At 36.2% G+C, this 16,914-nt stretch overlaps 1 protein-coding gene across 1 annotated transcript in view; it reads left to right on the top strand.

The window, feature by feature from the left end:
* CCDC171 (coiled-coil domain containing 171) overlaps positions 1 to 16,914 on the top strand; it is a 351,122-nt gene that overhangs the window by 18,954 nt on the left and 315,254 nt on the right. The window contains exons 4-6 of the mRNA XM_005683650.3: positions 3,669 to 3,843; positions 9,099 to 9,289; positions 11,535 to 11,666. Coding sequence (XP_005683707.1) covers positions 3,669 to 3,843; positions 9,099 to 9,289; positions 11,535 to 11,666 — 498 coding nt within the window. The remainder of the gene's footprint in view (positions 1 to 3,668; positions 3,844 to 9,098; positions 9,290 to 11,534; positions 11,667 to 16,914) is intronic.

The raw sequence follows: 16,914 nt of genomic DNA, 5'->3' as shown, positions 1-16,914 counted from the left end.
TCTTTTATTTGCATTTTTGATGGCAATTGAGATAATTTTAAATACTTGAAGTAGTAATTGGTTTTATTTTTGTTGCATTATTGCATACTGAATATCAAATTGTATTTGTTAAATGAGTTGCGATTATTCATAATCGCTAAAACTTTTTTATTTTTTAAAACCAAACATACATTTTACTTGAGAATATTCAGTTCAGTTGCTCAGTTGTGTCCGACTCTTTGCGACCCCATGAATCGCAGCACGCCAGGCCTCCCTGTCCATCACCATCTCCCGGAGTCCACTCAGACTCACGTCCATCTAGTCCGTGATGCCATCCAGCCATCTCATCCTTGGTCGTCCCCTTCTCCTCCTGCCCCCAATCCCTCCCAGCATCAGAGTCTTTTCCAATGAGTCAGCTCTTCACATGAGGTGGCCAAAGTATTGGAGTTTCAGCTTTAGCATCATTCCTTCCAAAGAAATCCCAGGGTTGATCTCCTTCAGAATGGACTGGTTGGATCTCCTTGCAGTCCAAGGGACTCTCAAGAGTCTTCAACACCACAGTTCAAAAGCATCAATTCTTCAGCGCTCAGCCTTCTTCACAGTCCAACACTCACATCCATACATGACCACAGGAAAAACCATAGCCTTCACTAGATGGACCTTAGTTGGAAAAGTAATGTCCCTGCTTTTGAATATACTATCTAGCTTGGTCATAACTTTTCTTCCAAGGAGCAAGTGTCTTTTAATTTCATGGCTGCAGTCACCATCTGCAGTGATTTTGGAGCCCCCCAAAATAAAGTCTGACACTGTTTCCACTGTTTTCCCGTCTATTTCCCATGAAGTGATGGGACCAGATGCCATGATCTTCATTTTCTGAATGTTGAGCTTTAAGCCAACTTTTTCACTCTCCTCTTTCACTTTCATCAAGAGGCTTTGTAGCTCCTCTTCGCTTTCTGCCATAAGGGTGGTGTCATCTGCATATCTGAGGTTATTGATATTTCTCCCGGCAGTCTTGATTCCAGCTTGTATTTCTTTCAGTCCAGTGTTTCTTATGATGTACTCTGCATATAAGTTAAATAAGCAGGGTGACAATATATAGCCTTGACATACTCCTTTTCCTATTTGGAACCAGTCTGTTGTTCCATGTCCAGTTCTACCTGTTGCTTCCTGACCTGCTAATCATTCATCCATTAAATATGTTCTTTCACATACATTTATAGTTATCACATTTCTCTTAGCAGAACATACATTTACTGTGTTTCATATGATCAAAATATTTTGAATTATGTGTTCACATTAAAGAGATAGGAAATTATCTTATGGAAGAAAGGGAACTTTCTCAAAATAGGTAGTTATGATTGGTTCAGCTCCAATTACTATACATTCTTATTGTTTCAATTATTTGTTTAGATGATTTTACATATATATATATTTTTTTAGCCATATGATTTCTAAATGTGTCCATTATAAAGCAAGGCAGAGAGGAATGAAACCATGTAAAAACCAAGGCCAGGTATTTGCCTTATCAGGTACTCCTAATACTAATACACTGGGTGATTGGCATAAAATATCTTTAAAATCTAAGTGTCCATCAATAGCTGAATGGATAAAGAAAATATTTGTGTATACACACACACAATACATATATTTAATGGAATATTACTCAGCCATAAAAAGAGTGACATCTTGCTATTTGTGCCAGCATAGATGGACCTTGGGGGCATTATGGTAAGTGAAATAAGTCAGACAGAGAAAGGCAAATACTGAATGATATCATTTATGCATGCATGCTAGGTCGCTTCATTCGTGTCTGACTCTTTGTAACCCTATGGACTATATTCTGCCAAGCTCCTCTGTCCATGAGATTCTCTAGGCAAGAATACTGGAGTGGGTTGCCATTTCCTCCTCCAGGGGATTTTCTCAACCCAAGCATTGAACCTGCATCTTCTGAGTCTCCTGCATTGATAGGCATATTCTTTACCACTAGACCTACCTGGGAAGCTCAATATCATTTATAGGCAGAATTTAAAAATTAACAAAACAAAACCAAGCTCGCAGAACGGAGAACCCACCTCAAAACTATTTCTGGTATTCAGAGTCATACTACTTGATGTCCAAATGGAATTGATTACACAAGTACAAGAAGAGGGAAAAAGACAAATGGGGGATGTTAAGGTGACCCAGAGGGTAGTAACACTAGGAAGCCACTTCTGTTCCTAAGGTTGGAAAAATTAGGGCCTTGGATGGAGGGCCTATCCGGAAGTATTTGCAAGCACAAGGAAGAGATGCTGCTCAGGGTAGATTGAGAGAGGGACAAATATCCTGGCTTCCCCTTTCCTGTCCTCAGGTACAGCGCAGTGCCTCTTATTGACTCAGATGCTTGAGAAGCCATGGTCAAGTCATCATGGCACGTGTAGTTCCTGGAATACAGAGCAGTGTGGAGAAGGATAGGGGGTGGAGTGGGTCTGAGCACAAACAGGTAAATGACTGGCATAACTGGGAATGCCCAGATGTTAACAGCTTTATTCCTGAGGGATGGAGTGATTCTGAAATTAATGGAGTTATCTTGAGTGTGTAATTAAGGTTTTATTTTTTAGCTTACTATATTAAAAGATAATTGTAGATTCTTATTTTGTGAGTGTAAGTGTGCCAAAGTTGTTATTTTTATAACATTTTTAAAATGGAAATTATTTTTTATATGCCAGAAAGAGTGTAACTCCTTCCTTGTTCTACATATTAACCACTACACAGCTACTTAATGGTAGTTTCTGATGTTGCCCTTTAGAAATTCTTTTTGTCTTTTCTTCTTTCTTGGTGATTGAACCATTATTTCTAGCCTGATGTAGTAGCTCTGTGCTTTCCTTTATGATAGCATTCTCTCTCATCCGCCATGTCTTTTTCTCCCTCCAGCAATAAGTAATTTTGATTTTCTTTGAACTATCATAGTATTTTTATCTTTTGTAAAACTAATCCCTTATGCCTTTCTGTAGTATTTCATTACTTGTGATCAAGAGCTCTCTAATGTTTGTTTTTATATTTTCACTGTACTTGAAATATAGCAAGTATTTAATATCATTTAATGAATCTTTGTTTAGATCATAGAATTTGAGAGTGGGAAGGGACTTTATAAATCATCTGGTTCAAACTCTCGCAAATAGTAAATTAGATATTTGGTTATTAAAACCCGTGCAGAGTTGGTACTTCTATTACTTTATGCTCTATCAGTAATATCATAATCAAGAGAAATAATATAGATGATATTTATCAATATTTATCAGAATAAATATTTATAAAATATTTAGCTTCTTGATTTCAATTATGGATTAGAAGGGAAGGAGAGAATGAAGTTTTAAATGCTTACTATATGTCATGCCTTTTTTACATATGACTATTTCTGATTAAAACCTGTTGATTTCTCTTTATTTTGGATAAGAAGTTCGTATCAGAATTTTTTTTCCTTTTCATTTTTGTTCTCTAGTGGATTCTCTAGGATAAGAAAATTAATGTTATTTGGTAGTAAGGTTAGTGCTTCTTTTCCAGTCTTTTAGGAAGTATCAATGTGTAAATTCTTGTCTTATAAATATTACAGAAACAAATTTCTGCGTTAATTTAAATGTTTGAGTTCATGGTCTCATAATCTTCGAGACATGTTTTGATATTGGTTCATGATATCAGAAATCTGCTTTTAGCTGGCAAGCTATGAGAGCCAGATTGCCAAGCTACGATCTGAGGTTGAAAAAGGAGAGGCGTTGCGACAAAGTCTGGAGTACGACCTGGCTGTTGCTAGAAAGGAAGCTGGACTCGGAAGACGGGCTGCTGAAGAAAGGCTAGCTGAGGCACACAGGATACAAGAAAAACTCTGTGGTAAAACTGTTTCTGTTTCTTTCCACGTTTAGGGTCGTAATGTCATTGTATATCATTGGTCCCTGTTGTGTATGGATTCCATATAAGAGCAGAGGTATGACTGGCTTTGGATAGACAGACTTTGCTGTTGTGTGTATGCTTTCTGGCAGTTATGTGAACATTCATTTACTTGACATTAATGTTTTTGTATATGTATAGAAAGAGGTTCAAAATTCTGTTAATCACTTTGTAGAGCACTTGTTCCATGAATAATTGTAGAATCAAATAGAGATTTAAAAAAGAATTATGGGCTTCCTGTCCCATGTAATCTGAAACAGAATCTCTAGGCTCAGAGAATCTATATGTTTAAGAAGCATTGCAGCTGATTTGTTGATCAGTCAGGTTTAGGAATCACAGAGTATAATATATGTAAAGAAATGTGCCTAGCTATGTGTATGACTTATAACCAGCACCTGGGTCATGGAATGGAAAATTGTCAAAGTCTTCCACATAGATGACTGCTATCCTGATTTTTAATAGCAGGACATTAATTTATTTTGCCTCCTTTTTGCACTTTATATGAAAGGAATCATATAGTATGTACCCTTTTGTGCCTGGCTGCTTTCCCTCGACACTGTGTTCATGAGTCCATCCCTATTGTTGTATGAACTTAATATTGATGTTTAATGCTGTATAGTGTGAACATACTACACTTATATTCTTCCATTTTTGTTGACAGTGGTAGTGGGTAATGTTTAGTTTTTGGTTGTTAAGAATAGTGTTCCCCTGAACATTCTTGTACTCAGTTAATTTTAATGAAGAGAACACTGAACATGAATTCAGAAGATTTAGATTTAGGTCCTGATTCTGCCACATACTGATACTTGAAACTGTTTTAAAAATGAAATGACAAAACAAAAGTGCTTTGTTAATTGCATGGACTCAACAAATGTCAAAGTTATAGTATTATAAAGCTTATGATCCTTAGTCTTGGTCCGGCCATTGGTCAAAGATAGTTTTGATTACCTTTGACATTTAATTACTACACTACTGTCTGAAATTTAGGATTATAAGACTTGAAAGGCATCAGGTGTACAAGTTAATAATGACTTCTATTTAATTATGAAGAAATTGAAGTCCAGGAAAGATGGAAAGTTACTTGCCCAAAGTCAGGTGATTTCAACAGACATTTCGCAGAGGAAGATAGAAGAATTCCAGTAATCACATGAAAAATGCTTCCCCTCACTTGTCATTAGGGAAATGCATATTAAAATCACACTGACTATCACTGCATAGACATCAGATGGCTTCAATTGAAATGAGTGTCAATACCAAATATGTTCAGATATAGAGCAACTGGAACTCTTTCTTATATTTTGTTAGTGAGAAAGTGAAATGGTACAACTACTTTAGGAAAAAACTTGGCAATTTCTTTTAAAATAAACATATTATTTTCTCCAATGACCCAGAAATTTCACTCTTTGGTATTTTCTCTGAGAAACATTTGTCCACAAGAGACTTGTATAAGAATTTCATAGCAGCTCTATTGATGCAGCCCCAAACTGGAGAAAAACCTTAAATGTCCATTAACAAAAGACGAAAACATTTTTGTATATTCATTGGATAAGATACTACTCAGCAATAAAAATGAACTAACTCCTGATACATTCAATAACATGAATGAATCTCAGGAATATTATGCTGAGTGAAATTTTACACAGACGATGACTTCTTGTATGATTCCATTGTATGAAATTATAGGACAGAAAAAACTATTTGTTGCTGAAAAAAATCAGAAAAATGGTTACCTCTAGGATGGGTTGGTGAGGGGAACTGACTCTAAAAAGGTAGGGGGAAATTTTCAGATTGAAGGAAATGTTCTGTATTTTGATAAGAGTTTGGGCTACATTAGTGTATGCCCTTATCAAGTCTCTTTGAATGGTACAAGATTTTATGAATGTCAGATTTATGAATTTCACTGTATGTAAATTTTACCTGCAAAATAATTGAATTATGTATTTTAACTCTAAGTATTGCTATGAGTGCTCAGTTACTCAGGATTGAAATTCACTTTTATTTGCATTTTGTTTTGAAATGTGTGAGAACTGTGATGGCCTGATGGATGGAGAAGACGAGTGCATGCATGGGTGGACGCACGGATGGATGTGTACAGAATATACATGCATGCATGGGTGGACGCACGGATGGATGTGCACAGAATATACGTGCATGCGTGGACAGACGCACGGATGGATGTGTACAGAATATACGTGCATGCATGGACGGACGCACGGATGGATGTGCACAGAAATGCGTGCATGCATGGACGGACGCACGGATGGATGTGCACAGAATACACGTGCATGCATGGACGGACGCACGGATGGATGTGCACAGAATACACGTGCATGCATGGACGGACGCACGGATGGGTGTGCACAGAATACACGTGCATGCATGGACGGACGCACGGATGGATGTGCACAGAATACACGTGCATGCATGGACGGACGCACGGATGGATGTGCACAGAATACACGTGCATGCATGGACGGACGCACGGATGGATGTGCACAGAATACACGTGCATGCATGGACGGACGCACGGATGGATGTGCACAGAATACACGTGCATGCATGGACGGACGCACGGATGGATGTGCACAGAATACACGTGCATGCATGGACGGACGCACGGATGGATGTGCACAGAATACACGTGCATGCATGGACAGACGCACGGATGGATGTGCACAGAATACACATGCATGCATGGACAGACGCACGGATGGATGTGCACAGAATATACGTACGGCAGAATGTTACCCATGGAATCTAGTCTGGAGTTTATGGGTGTTCATTGTGCAATACTCTACTACTCTAAACTTTATTTTTGAAAATTTTTGTGATAAAATATTGAGGGTAGAATAGGAAAAAACCTAATGAATTTATGGGATATTAAAAGAGATAATCTCATAATGATTGAGAGAGGAGATAAGACAAGAGAGAAAATACCAGAAGTTGGAAAACAAGTGGATGAGGGATAACTGACTTAGCAGACTTAAGATGTCAGAATCCTAAGCCCCAGTAAAATAAAGGAGGTTAGTTAATAGCTGTTTGCTCTAGTAGCACATATGTTCTTAGATGCCCTTCCCAAGAGCCTGCTGTTCTGGGATTGCTCCCACTTCCTAGTGTAAATTGGGGGCTTAATATCTGGAGATGATAAAATACAGAGTTTCCAGACTGGCAAAACCAGGAAGATAACATGCTGCTACTGAATACTGAGGATCTATTGCTTCTAGATTCTTTTTTCTATTGACTTTCCCAAAAGTAAGCCTTGAGATTACTACACTCTGTGTGGGAATGCTTCCATGGGTCATCTGACCAAGCCAAGAGAAAAACCTAATGGTAGTGATGTAGGGAGTTTCCTTTCCACATTTATCAGACCACAGTTATCAACTTCTGTCGTCAAGCTCAGCATCCGGGTAGTAGCTATGTGAGTGTATAAAAGATGTGCCACCCTTATAGTTACGCTTAATTGGGAGCAGATAACCAAGAATTAGCAGATACTTGGGGAAATCCTCTAAAATGGAGTAAAAGAATTAATCTGGAAGAATCAAAAACTCTGCCAGGAGCAGATTTAACAAATAAGCATTATTAATATCCTCACGGCTGAAAAAGAATATGTTCCATCCATGGTGTAAGAACTGGGGATATAAAGAAAATAAAAGCCTCTTAGAAATTAAAAATATGAAGTCAGAAATGAAAAATGGCAACAAAAGCAGTAGAAGATGAAGGTGGGAAAATTTTCCCCAAATTAGAGTACAGACAAAGGTAGAAAGATAAAAGAGAAAAGGCAAGAAACTTTGCGGGCTAATCTGAATAGTGGAAGATCTTGAAAGAGATGAGAGAGAGCAGAAAGGGATAAATGATCAATGAAATTACTTAAAAAGAAAGCACCTCAGAACTGAAAAATGAGTTGCCAGATTGAAAGGGCCCACTGAATATTTACCACAGTGGAAGAAAATAGACCCACATGAAGTCATGCTGCTACTGCTACTGCTAAGTTGCGTCAGTCGTGTCCGACTCTGTGCGGCCCCATAGACGGCAGCCCACCAGGCTTCTCTGTCCCTGGGATTCTCCAGGCAAGACACGTGAAGGCATAGCATTATGAAAAGCCAGAAAATAGAGACAAAGTAAAGATCCTAAAGCTTTCAGAGAGAGAAGAAAAGAAAAGGAAAGAAAAGTAAGCCATTTGCAAAGGAACAGGAATCAAAATGGCCTTAAACTTACTTGCAATACAAGATGCTAAATGATACAATATTATCTTGTAACTGAATGGGAGGGAGACTTTTTGTACCTTTTAAATAACTTTTGTATTTTGAATCCTTTGAATACATGATCCATTTAAAACACAAATATAATTAGAAATAATACTACAAATAGTTTTTTTTGTTTGTTTGTTTAACAAGTATAGTTCAGTTCAGTCGCTCGGTTGTGTCCCACTCTTTGCAACTCCATGGACTGCAGCACGCCAGGCTTCCCTGCCCATCACCGGTACTTCCGTGTTATCTTTACAGCAACTTAACTAGGAGGCACTTTATTCCCACTGAGTGTTAGAGAGTCAGAGAGGTTTAATCAGGTGGTAGGTGGTGAAGACAGACCTGGAAGCCTTTCATTACTTCTTTTCTAGATGCTGAAACAGAACAGCAGCCAGACTGAGTTGGGAAGTGATAGTTATTGTTGAGTTAATACTAGGATAGGAGGTTGAGCCTAACTTTAGGGGAGCAAAGAGTTCTAGTTTTAAGGTTCACAACCTCAATTTTGTGATGGTCTTAAGTATGAGATGTGCCACAAGTATTGTTTGCTAAGTCAAAAATCAAAATTTGTAACCTATCAAGTCTTTTAAAAAAGAGTATCCAGTTTTTTTTTAACTGTCTTTTAAAAAAATTTTTTTTTAATTTTCTTGAATAGGAGAAAAGGCATTTGAGTTGCAGCTGGTGCAACTTGTGGTCTAGGAATGTGCTCTAGGAATATGTCATAACCAATTCATGGCAAAATCACCTCTGTCTGGAGGGGAAGAAGAGATTGAGAAATTATAAAATAGATAGGTTCTAGGACAGAAACTTTTCAATGTTGACTGGTATGAACTGGTTAAATGTTTTGTTTTAAGATGACTTTGTAAATGAAATCAGCTCTAGTGCCTAGGTTTTTGAGCTCCTATGTTTTAATTTGTGGTTGTAAATATACCCGTTATTCTTTTATATTTTCAATAGCTCAGAATGTAGAACTTCAGGGAAAGGCAAATGAGATCGAGAAAGCATTCCAGATTTCCCAGCAGAAATGGAAAGAAGAGTGCATAAGATTTGAACATGATTTGGAAGAAAGAGACAATATAATTCAAAATTGCCATCAGGAATATGATTTACTTACGAAAGAAAAAAGCAGACTAGAGAAAACTCTACAGGTAAATATTTCATGAAGAAATTTTTCTTTATTTAATATTCATTGATATGTATTATGGGCTTCCCTTGTAACTCAGTCAGTAAAGAATATGTCTGCAATGAAGGAGACCCGGGTTTGATTCCTGGGTCAGGAAGATCCCCTGGAGAAGGAAATGGCAACATACTCTAGTATTCTTGCTTGGAGAATCCCATTGACAGAGGAGCCTGACAGGCTGCAGTCCATGGGGCTGCAAGAGTTGGTCACAACTTATATGTATTATACATTATTTGAAGTTATCTTTGGAAAGGAAAATGCCAGAAAGCAAGCAAATCTGATTTCCTCCTCACTCCTCCCAACTCCTTTCCTCTCCCTCTTTCTTCTTTTTTTTCTTAGGGTCATATTTTCAGGTCTGTTTTGTAATACGCTTTAGCAATGTGTGAATATATATACTGTTTCTTTTGTGAAAACAGTTTGAGTTCTTTGATCAAAATAAAAAAACCCCCACTTATATGGGAATATTGTAAGAAGATAAGAACCCACAACCCTTTTGGTCTAGCAGCATGAAAAGTTGGAATTTTAGAAATGTTAGAAATGTGGGCCCTAGATTTTGACCTGAATATACAATAAATACAGAAAAATTTTTATATATCTGATATAAACTTCATTATATATGTAGAATACATTGTATATGGCATGGTAGGTAAAATATATGATGACCTCTTACTGAAATTATTGTGAGCTATTTATCCTCCCATTTTTTTGTTCTTTAGTTTCTAAAGTAAAAGTGTGGTTTAAAGTTGAAGTTGCAAAAAAAAAAAAAAAAGTTGAAGTTGCCACTCACATAAAAGATAGATTTTGAATTGTTTGTGTTTGCCATTTTTTTTTAAGTACCCATTTAAATTAAAAAAAAAATGTGGTAAAAATGCTTTCCATTTACCAAGGGTATAAATGACTTTACAGAATACTAGAAATAAATCTTCGCTAAAAATAATTTTACAAATGCATTTGCCAAATGTAAAAGTTTTAGTACAGTGGTTCCCTTCCATTGCCAGCGTGTCTACCTTTGATTTCCTGCTTGCTAACAGTCACAGTTGTCTCTTCTATTTACTGTGCTAGTCTTAGACCCTGGAACAGTGCCGGACGTATATACGGGTTCCATTAGTAATTGAATGAGGGGAGTTCAGTGACAACTGAAACTGCAAGTCCCTGGGCTGCTCTGTATAAACTGCCCCACATAAAATGTCCTAGAATTATGGGGAAAGAGGAGTAACGGTGGCAGCATTCCTTATGCAGTCAGCCTGCATCTCAAATCTCTTATGGATCTTGATGTGATCTTGATCATCTGTTTGGTAGGAGAACTTTGATTTTACACGATTGGCTTTGAACTGATCTGCATGGAGACCTTTGGGAATAAAGAGGAGTCACTGTTTTCTCCTAAGGGGAAGAAGCCTCAAGGCTGTCCCTGTTGGCTTTCCTGTAGTGTTGGGAGGGCAGTCTTTACTTTGCAGATCCATGCTACAGTTTATAAGGACAGGGGAGGTTTTCCCTCTCTCTCATGTAAACCACAGAATCTTTCTCCTGTGTTAATGCAGATTGAGTGTTAAACGCTACAGTTTAGAAAATTGGGCTTGCATTTTATACTTCTAATGTTTTGAACCAAATTAGATCCTGTAAATGTAGTGCAACTAAGAAAATCCCTGAAGAAAAGCATCTTGCAAATACTGCTTGTCTGTAGAACAAGAAATTAGTTAATAGTCCAGACCTAAAAATGTTTTATTTCATTTTTCAAATTTTTATTATTCATAGGTAATTAGAGCTTTCCATATTATCTCCTTTACATACAGATTTACATATAGATTACATATATGCCCAACAGTTTACTTTGTTTTTGTCTTTTTATCAGGATGCATTTTGTTCAGGCCCCTGCAGCTAAGTTTTTTGGAAAGATTGGTTTAAATATCTATATTTAATATCTGTATTTATATCTACCTATATCTATCAATACATTATCTATATCTACCTGTATCTATCATTATATGGATTACATATATGAAATGTTGCTTGAATTAAATGGGTAATCATAGGTTCTTATTCAGATATTATTCTGATTGTCAAAATATCATTCTATTAATTCTTTTAACATAAATTATAGTGAGTTTTAACAGTCTATGGGTACAGAAAGCCCTTTGTATGTTTAAATTGCGGATGAAAGAAGAAAGATAACTTTTATTAATCAAATAGTAAAGCAAGATTTTATTCATGTAAAGGAAGCGTTGGAAAAACATCAGGAGGAGAAGAATGAGATGGAGTCTCATATCAGAGAGACAGCATTGGAAGAGCTTAGATTACAAGCAGAACAATGGGAAGCAGAGAGAAGAGAGTTACAATTTATAGTACAGGTATTTAAAAATAATAATTCAGATCCTTCAATATGTCTTTTTAATGCTTACGGTATTAAAATTTACATTAGTGAGATAATTGACTCGCCTACTCATGGAGAAAATAATTCGTAGAAGGCCATGTTTCATTTGTAGTTACATGACAATATGGGCAACTGGTTCCAAAGATACTATTAGAATTAGAGTCAGGTGACTTCCATTGCATAAATTGTTTGATTTTTAAAGGACATATATACACTTGGCATTTAGTTTTCCAGTTTAAAATGGGAGACTATTCGCAGTCTTTAATAATGTAAAGAAATAGAATAATTAGAATTTGGATATTAAAAGATGCTTACAAATTATATAGTATAGTAATACTCTCTTTTGAACTCTTTTTAAGAAGTGCAAATTCTTAATCATGTTCTTTTAACCCTTTCCCTGCCAACACACAGTGCAATTTGAAAATCACTGATTTCATCTAATAATTTCCATTATAGATGAGCAGACTGCAGTTTGTGATTTAGTCATATCATAGACTGAGCAATTAGTGTGGGAAAAGATTATGAGTCTCCAGATTCTTACTTCTGTGTATTTTGCATATCTTTAGGACATTCTATAAATTACTTTGAAGGAGAGTTAGGAGAAATTAAAACTGTTCATTCACTAATCAACTAATTTAAAATTTCAAATAAATTTCCATAATTTCTTCTATTAATTTGTGATAAGACAGTTTTTCTACACAAAATGCCATTGAAATGTAATCTTTATATAGATGTCAAAGGTATCTGTTCTTTACAGAATGAAAAATGTTCACCTAAAATAAATTTTACAGTTGCTTTTTGTGTTAGGAACGGTTTTATAAGACGAAGGTGGCCCCAAACCTGCAGAGAATAGGAGGCACCTATTTCTTTAAGAGTGAAATCTGGCAGTAAACAGTGAAAGTACTGAATTTGTTGTATATGTAAGTGTTGAGAATACCAACAGTATCGCATATTTCCCAAACCTTTGTTCCTTGGGCAATGCTTTTCTTCCCAGTCACTCCCTCTGTGAAATCTGTAAAGGTAGTTACTCTTTAGACCTCTTGGTAGTTTTAGAGTCTGCTTGTAATTTTATAGTTAGTTAGTCATCTCATTCATTCAGTCCCTTGTTCCTTTATTCAGTCCCTAAGTTCCTGCTGTGGGTCCTGAGGATATAAAATTGATTAAGATATGATTTCTTTCCTAAAAGATCTTTCAACATGGAGAGGCATGTAAAGAGAGGAGGAAATATTGTAATATAATACAGTTTTAAAGAAAATGCTATGGGGTCATAAAAGAGAAATGAATTGCCTGGGAGTTTGGGGAAATTTATCACAGAGCAGAGGGTATTTGAGCTGTTATTGATAATTGTCTTCAAGGTTACCTAAAACAAACAAGTACCCATAAGTAAATGAAAATAACCTCTTTATTTTTGAATACTCAGAAATTTTCACTACTACCAGTCAGAAGCCCTAAATTTATAAAATATATTGCAGAGACCTATATTCATATGTGTAGATGATATGATTTTCATACAGTTTCCTGATCAATCCTCTAAACCTCACATGAAACATATATGGTTAAATCAGACTTTATATTATGAAGTATTAAGGGAATTTGGAATTCTTTGTCAATCTTTAATTATTACGTGTGGGAAGAATAGGAATATATTCCTTAGGTTACTACCACCTATAAGACAGATTTTATTGTATTCTGTAAGTGAAATGTTCAGAAGTCTGTCTCTTAATTCCTTGTCCTTTTTACCAAAAGAAAACTGCCTTTCCTTTTATAAAGCAAGCTTGGAAACCTTTTAGACTTTAAAAAAGTCTTTTTTTTTTTTTCAACAACTTGAGGGATAGATGAAAATTCTCTTCTGTCTCCTCTCTCTATTGGCTGTTGATGGGTTTAGGTTTCTATACTATAATTAGATGTTAGTATAACAGTGTTCTTTTGTGTAACTCTCCAAGGGAATTCAGTTTTTAAAATAAGTTTGAAAAAAACCTCAGTGAAGCCCCATCTTAAACAGACAAAGCTGGTATAATATTTCTCTCATCTGGGCTTTAGAATTCAGGCTTGTATAAAAGGAAAATCTTAATTTTATGCCATGTCTCCTTTCTTTCCCAGTATTGAAGTGATAAATAGAGGTGCACTTCTCTGGAATATTAATGGGGATTCTTAGTGGAGTTATATCATTTAAAAAAAGCATTTTTCATTTTTTAAAAATGCGTGTCCTCTTTTGATAAACATAAAAATTCCATGCTTCTCTTGGCATTCTTTGAAATTTTGAAACAAAGCAAAGCCATAGTAATTTTAGAATGACGTATATATGTTGATCTTGGGAAAATATGTTATTTTATGTTTTGCTTCTATTTATTTAAATTATTTATGTGTTTGTTTCTGCAATAGCAGTGAAAACTTTGAGGATGCTTATTAGCCATGAGCTTTACTACTGTAGGCAGTGTGGGACAGGCAGTGGTAAATTGCCATGTTCTTTCCTTTGTCTTTTTTATAGTTTATTTCAATGTATAACTCATCAGTAGAATTAAAAGCATTTAGAAGATGAATGTATGTTTTCATATTTATTTTATTTCCAAAATTCTGTAACTAAGCCAGGGGATAAAGTGACCCTTTCCTCATTCTGGCTAAATTTGATTTATATATCTAGTGATCAAGTGAGGTGAGAGCTTGTGATGGCAGAGGAGCGTGAGAAATGTTCATTGAAAATAATACCACAGACTGAAGGAGGGAAAGGAAGAGTTGGGGGTGGTGGTAAAGGAAGATGTCAGACTAGGTGTGGGATCAGATTCGGCATCCATCAGTGGGATGTGTGCTAAGACAGCAGTGAGGGATGGGGTATACAACATGTCAGTGATCGACTGGGTAAGCGCAGCTGTGATCCAGGGACAACTTGGAGTTTGTTGCATGGAAAGGAAGTATTTCAGAATTTTGTCTTAAATGATCTAGGGTAGCAAGGAGCTTTTCTTTGTAGTTTCCTGGGAAACTGTCCACTGGTGCCCTGTGTAAGCAAATGATGTAGAAAGTGAGTCTGGTGCTGGTACTGCCTATTATTTCCAAACATTCCTTAGTAGTCAATTATATCTTATCAATAGTCAAACATATATCAATATAAGTCAAACATATCTTGTATCAATATATCAATATCTTATATCAATGGTCAAACATATCTTAATAGTCAATTTATAGAATTAAAATATATTGTTCTCATTGTAAAAATGTCCCTAATATAGGGAACTTTAAAAACAGAAAGTAGAGGTCTGCCCTGTTACTCTGCCCACTCCAGTCCTACCCCTCATCTAAGGATATATAAACATAATTACATAAATATGCCTCAGTAATATTCGGTGTCCATCTTTTAATTCTTGCATTATTCTTGTAGTGCTTGCGAGCTTTTCTGTTATATGGGAGTTCCTAATACGTTTAACAAATTCCTTATTGATTTACATTTTATTTCCTTCAAAATTTTTTGCTTCACTTTAAAATGATTCACCAACATCCTTGCCTGTGTCTTTGGGCTGTCATACAAGTGATTCAGCTGTGTGAACGCCTAGAAGTATAATTGCTGAATCTTCAAGTTTGATAACTGTGATAGGTATTCCATAGAGTTGCCAGTGAACACTGTTTTGGATTGTCGAACTGTGCTAACTTTGGGGATTTAGAGAGAGAACCATGTACTGGACTAAGGTTGTAACTATTGTCTGTGTTGTTTTATTTCATAGGTTAGGAAGGAGGAGTACTTTAACTCTGATATGTTCTAATTATTTTAATCCTTCAGACTTGAAACCTTATTTTGGAGTTCAAGAGATACTGTTTATATAAGTGCATATAAAGAATTATACTTTCGGGGCTATGTTTCTGGAAGATGTGGAAAGAAAGGAAGTTTATTTCCTAACAGCACATCGTGGTTTACTTTGATGTTAAATGTCAGTTCAAAAACAAACTCCATTTTAAAATATTTTAAGTTCAACACCTCCCTCTAGTGGAAAAAAAAACTCACTCACTTTCCCCTACCTTTCAGTCAGTCAGTTCAATTGCTGTCCTGTCCGACTCTTTGCAACCCCATGGACTGCAGCACACCAGGCTTCTCTGTCCATCATCAACTCCTGGAGCCTACTCAAAATCATGTCCATTGCGTCGGTGATGCCATCCAACCATCTCATCCTCTGTTGTCCCCTTCTCCCACCTTCATTCTTTCCCAGAATCAGGGTCTTTTCCAATGAGTCAGTTCTTCACATCAGGTGGTCAGAGTATTGGAGTTTCAGGTTCAGCATCAGTCCTTCCAATGAATATTCAGGACTGATTTCCTTTAGGATTGACTAGTTTGATTTCCTTGCAGTCCAAGGGGCTCTCAAGAGTCTTCTCCAACACCACAGTTCTACCCTCAATGTGATTTAATTAAGTTGGGGTCACTGACTCAATGGACATGAGTTTGAGCAAGCTGTGGGAGTTGGTAATGGACAGGGAAGCCTGGGGTATGGCAGTCCATGGGGTGGCAAAAAGTCAGACACAACTGAGTGACTGAACTGAACTAATGTGATTTAATTTGTTACACACACAGACACACACTCACTCACTATAGGGATCCAGGTATCTTTGGTTTGATTAGAAAGCAAATTCTGTGACAAAAAAAATTAAAAAATTTATTTGGGAGGAGGCAAGTTAATTTGGATGTATAACTGCATGAGGTATTTTATAGTTCTTTTGTAATTTTCTTGTATATTATAACGTACCCCAGACATGGATTATATTGATTAAACCATACACCTATAACAAGTATCTGAACATATAAAAATTAATAGGGATTAATATATAATTAATTAATACCCTATGTAGCCAATCAATGCCATTAATATTGCCAACATTTACCATCTGGATCATTTAGTGTTTGTCATATTTGCCTAAGAATTCATAACAGACACATTTTATATCACTGAAGACTGAATCATTCACTAACACCCCACCCCCACAAGATAACCATCCTTCTGAAGTTGGTGTTTAACTTTCTGTCTGTAAACATTGATGATATATGTTTTGTTTTTTTAATAGTATTTTGTTTGTTTAAAAAGGATGCATGCAGTATCACACAGTATGAGTCTTTGTCCAACTGTTCTTCCCTCTTCTGTTTTTGAGGTTTAGCCCAGTTAATAAACTGTCTCTGGTTCATTCAATTTAACTGATCTATAGTGATTTATCATATGCATAATCATCCATTACAGGGTTGGCTGAGATTT

Source organism: Capra hircus, chromosome 8 (assembly GCF_001704415.2).
Source record: "Capra hircus breed San Clemente chromosome 8, ASM170441v1, whole genome shotgun sequence".
NCBI lineage: Eukaryota > Metazoa > Chordata > Mammalia > Artiodactyla > Bovidae > Capra > Capra hircus.
The sequence above is the reverse complement of the archived record's forward strand: the minus strand, read 5'-3'. Positions and strand labels throughout refer to the sequence as shown.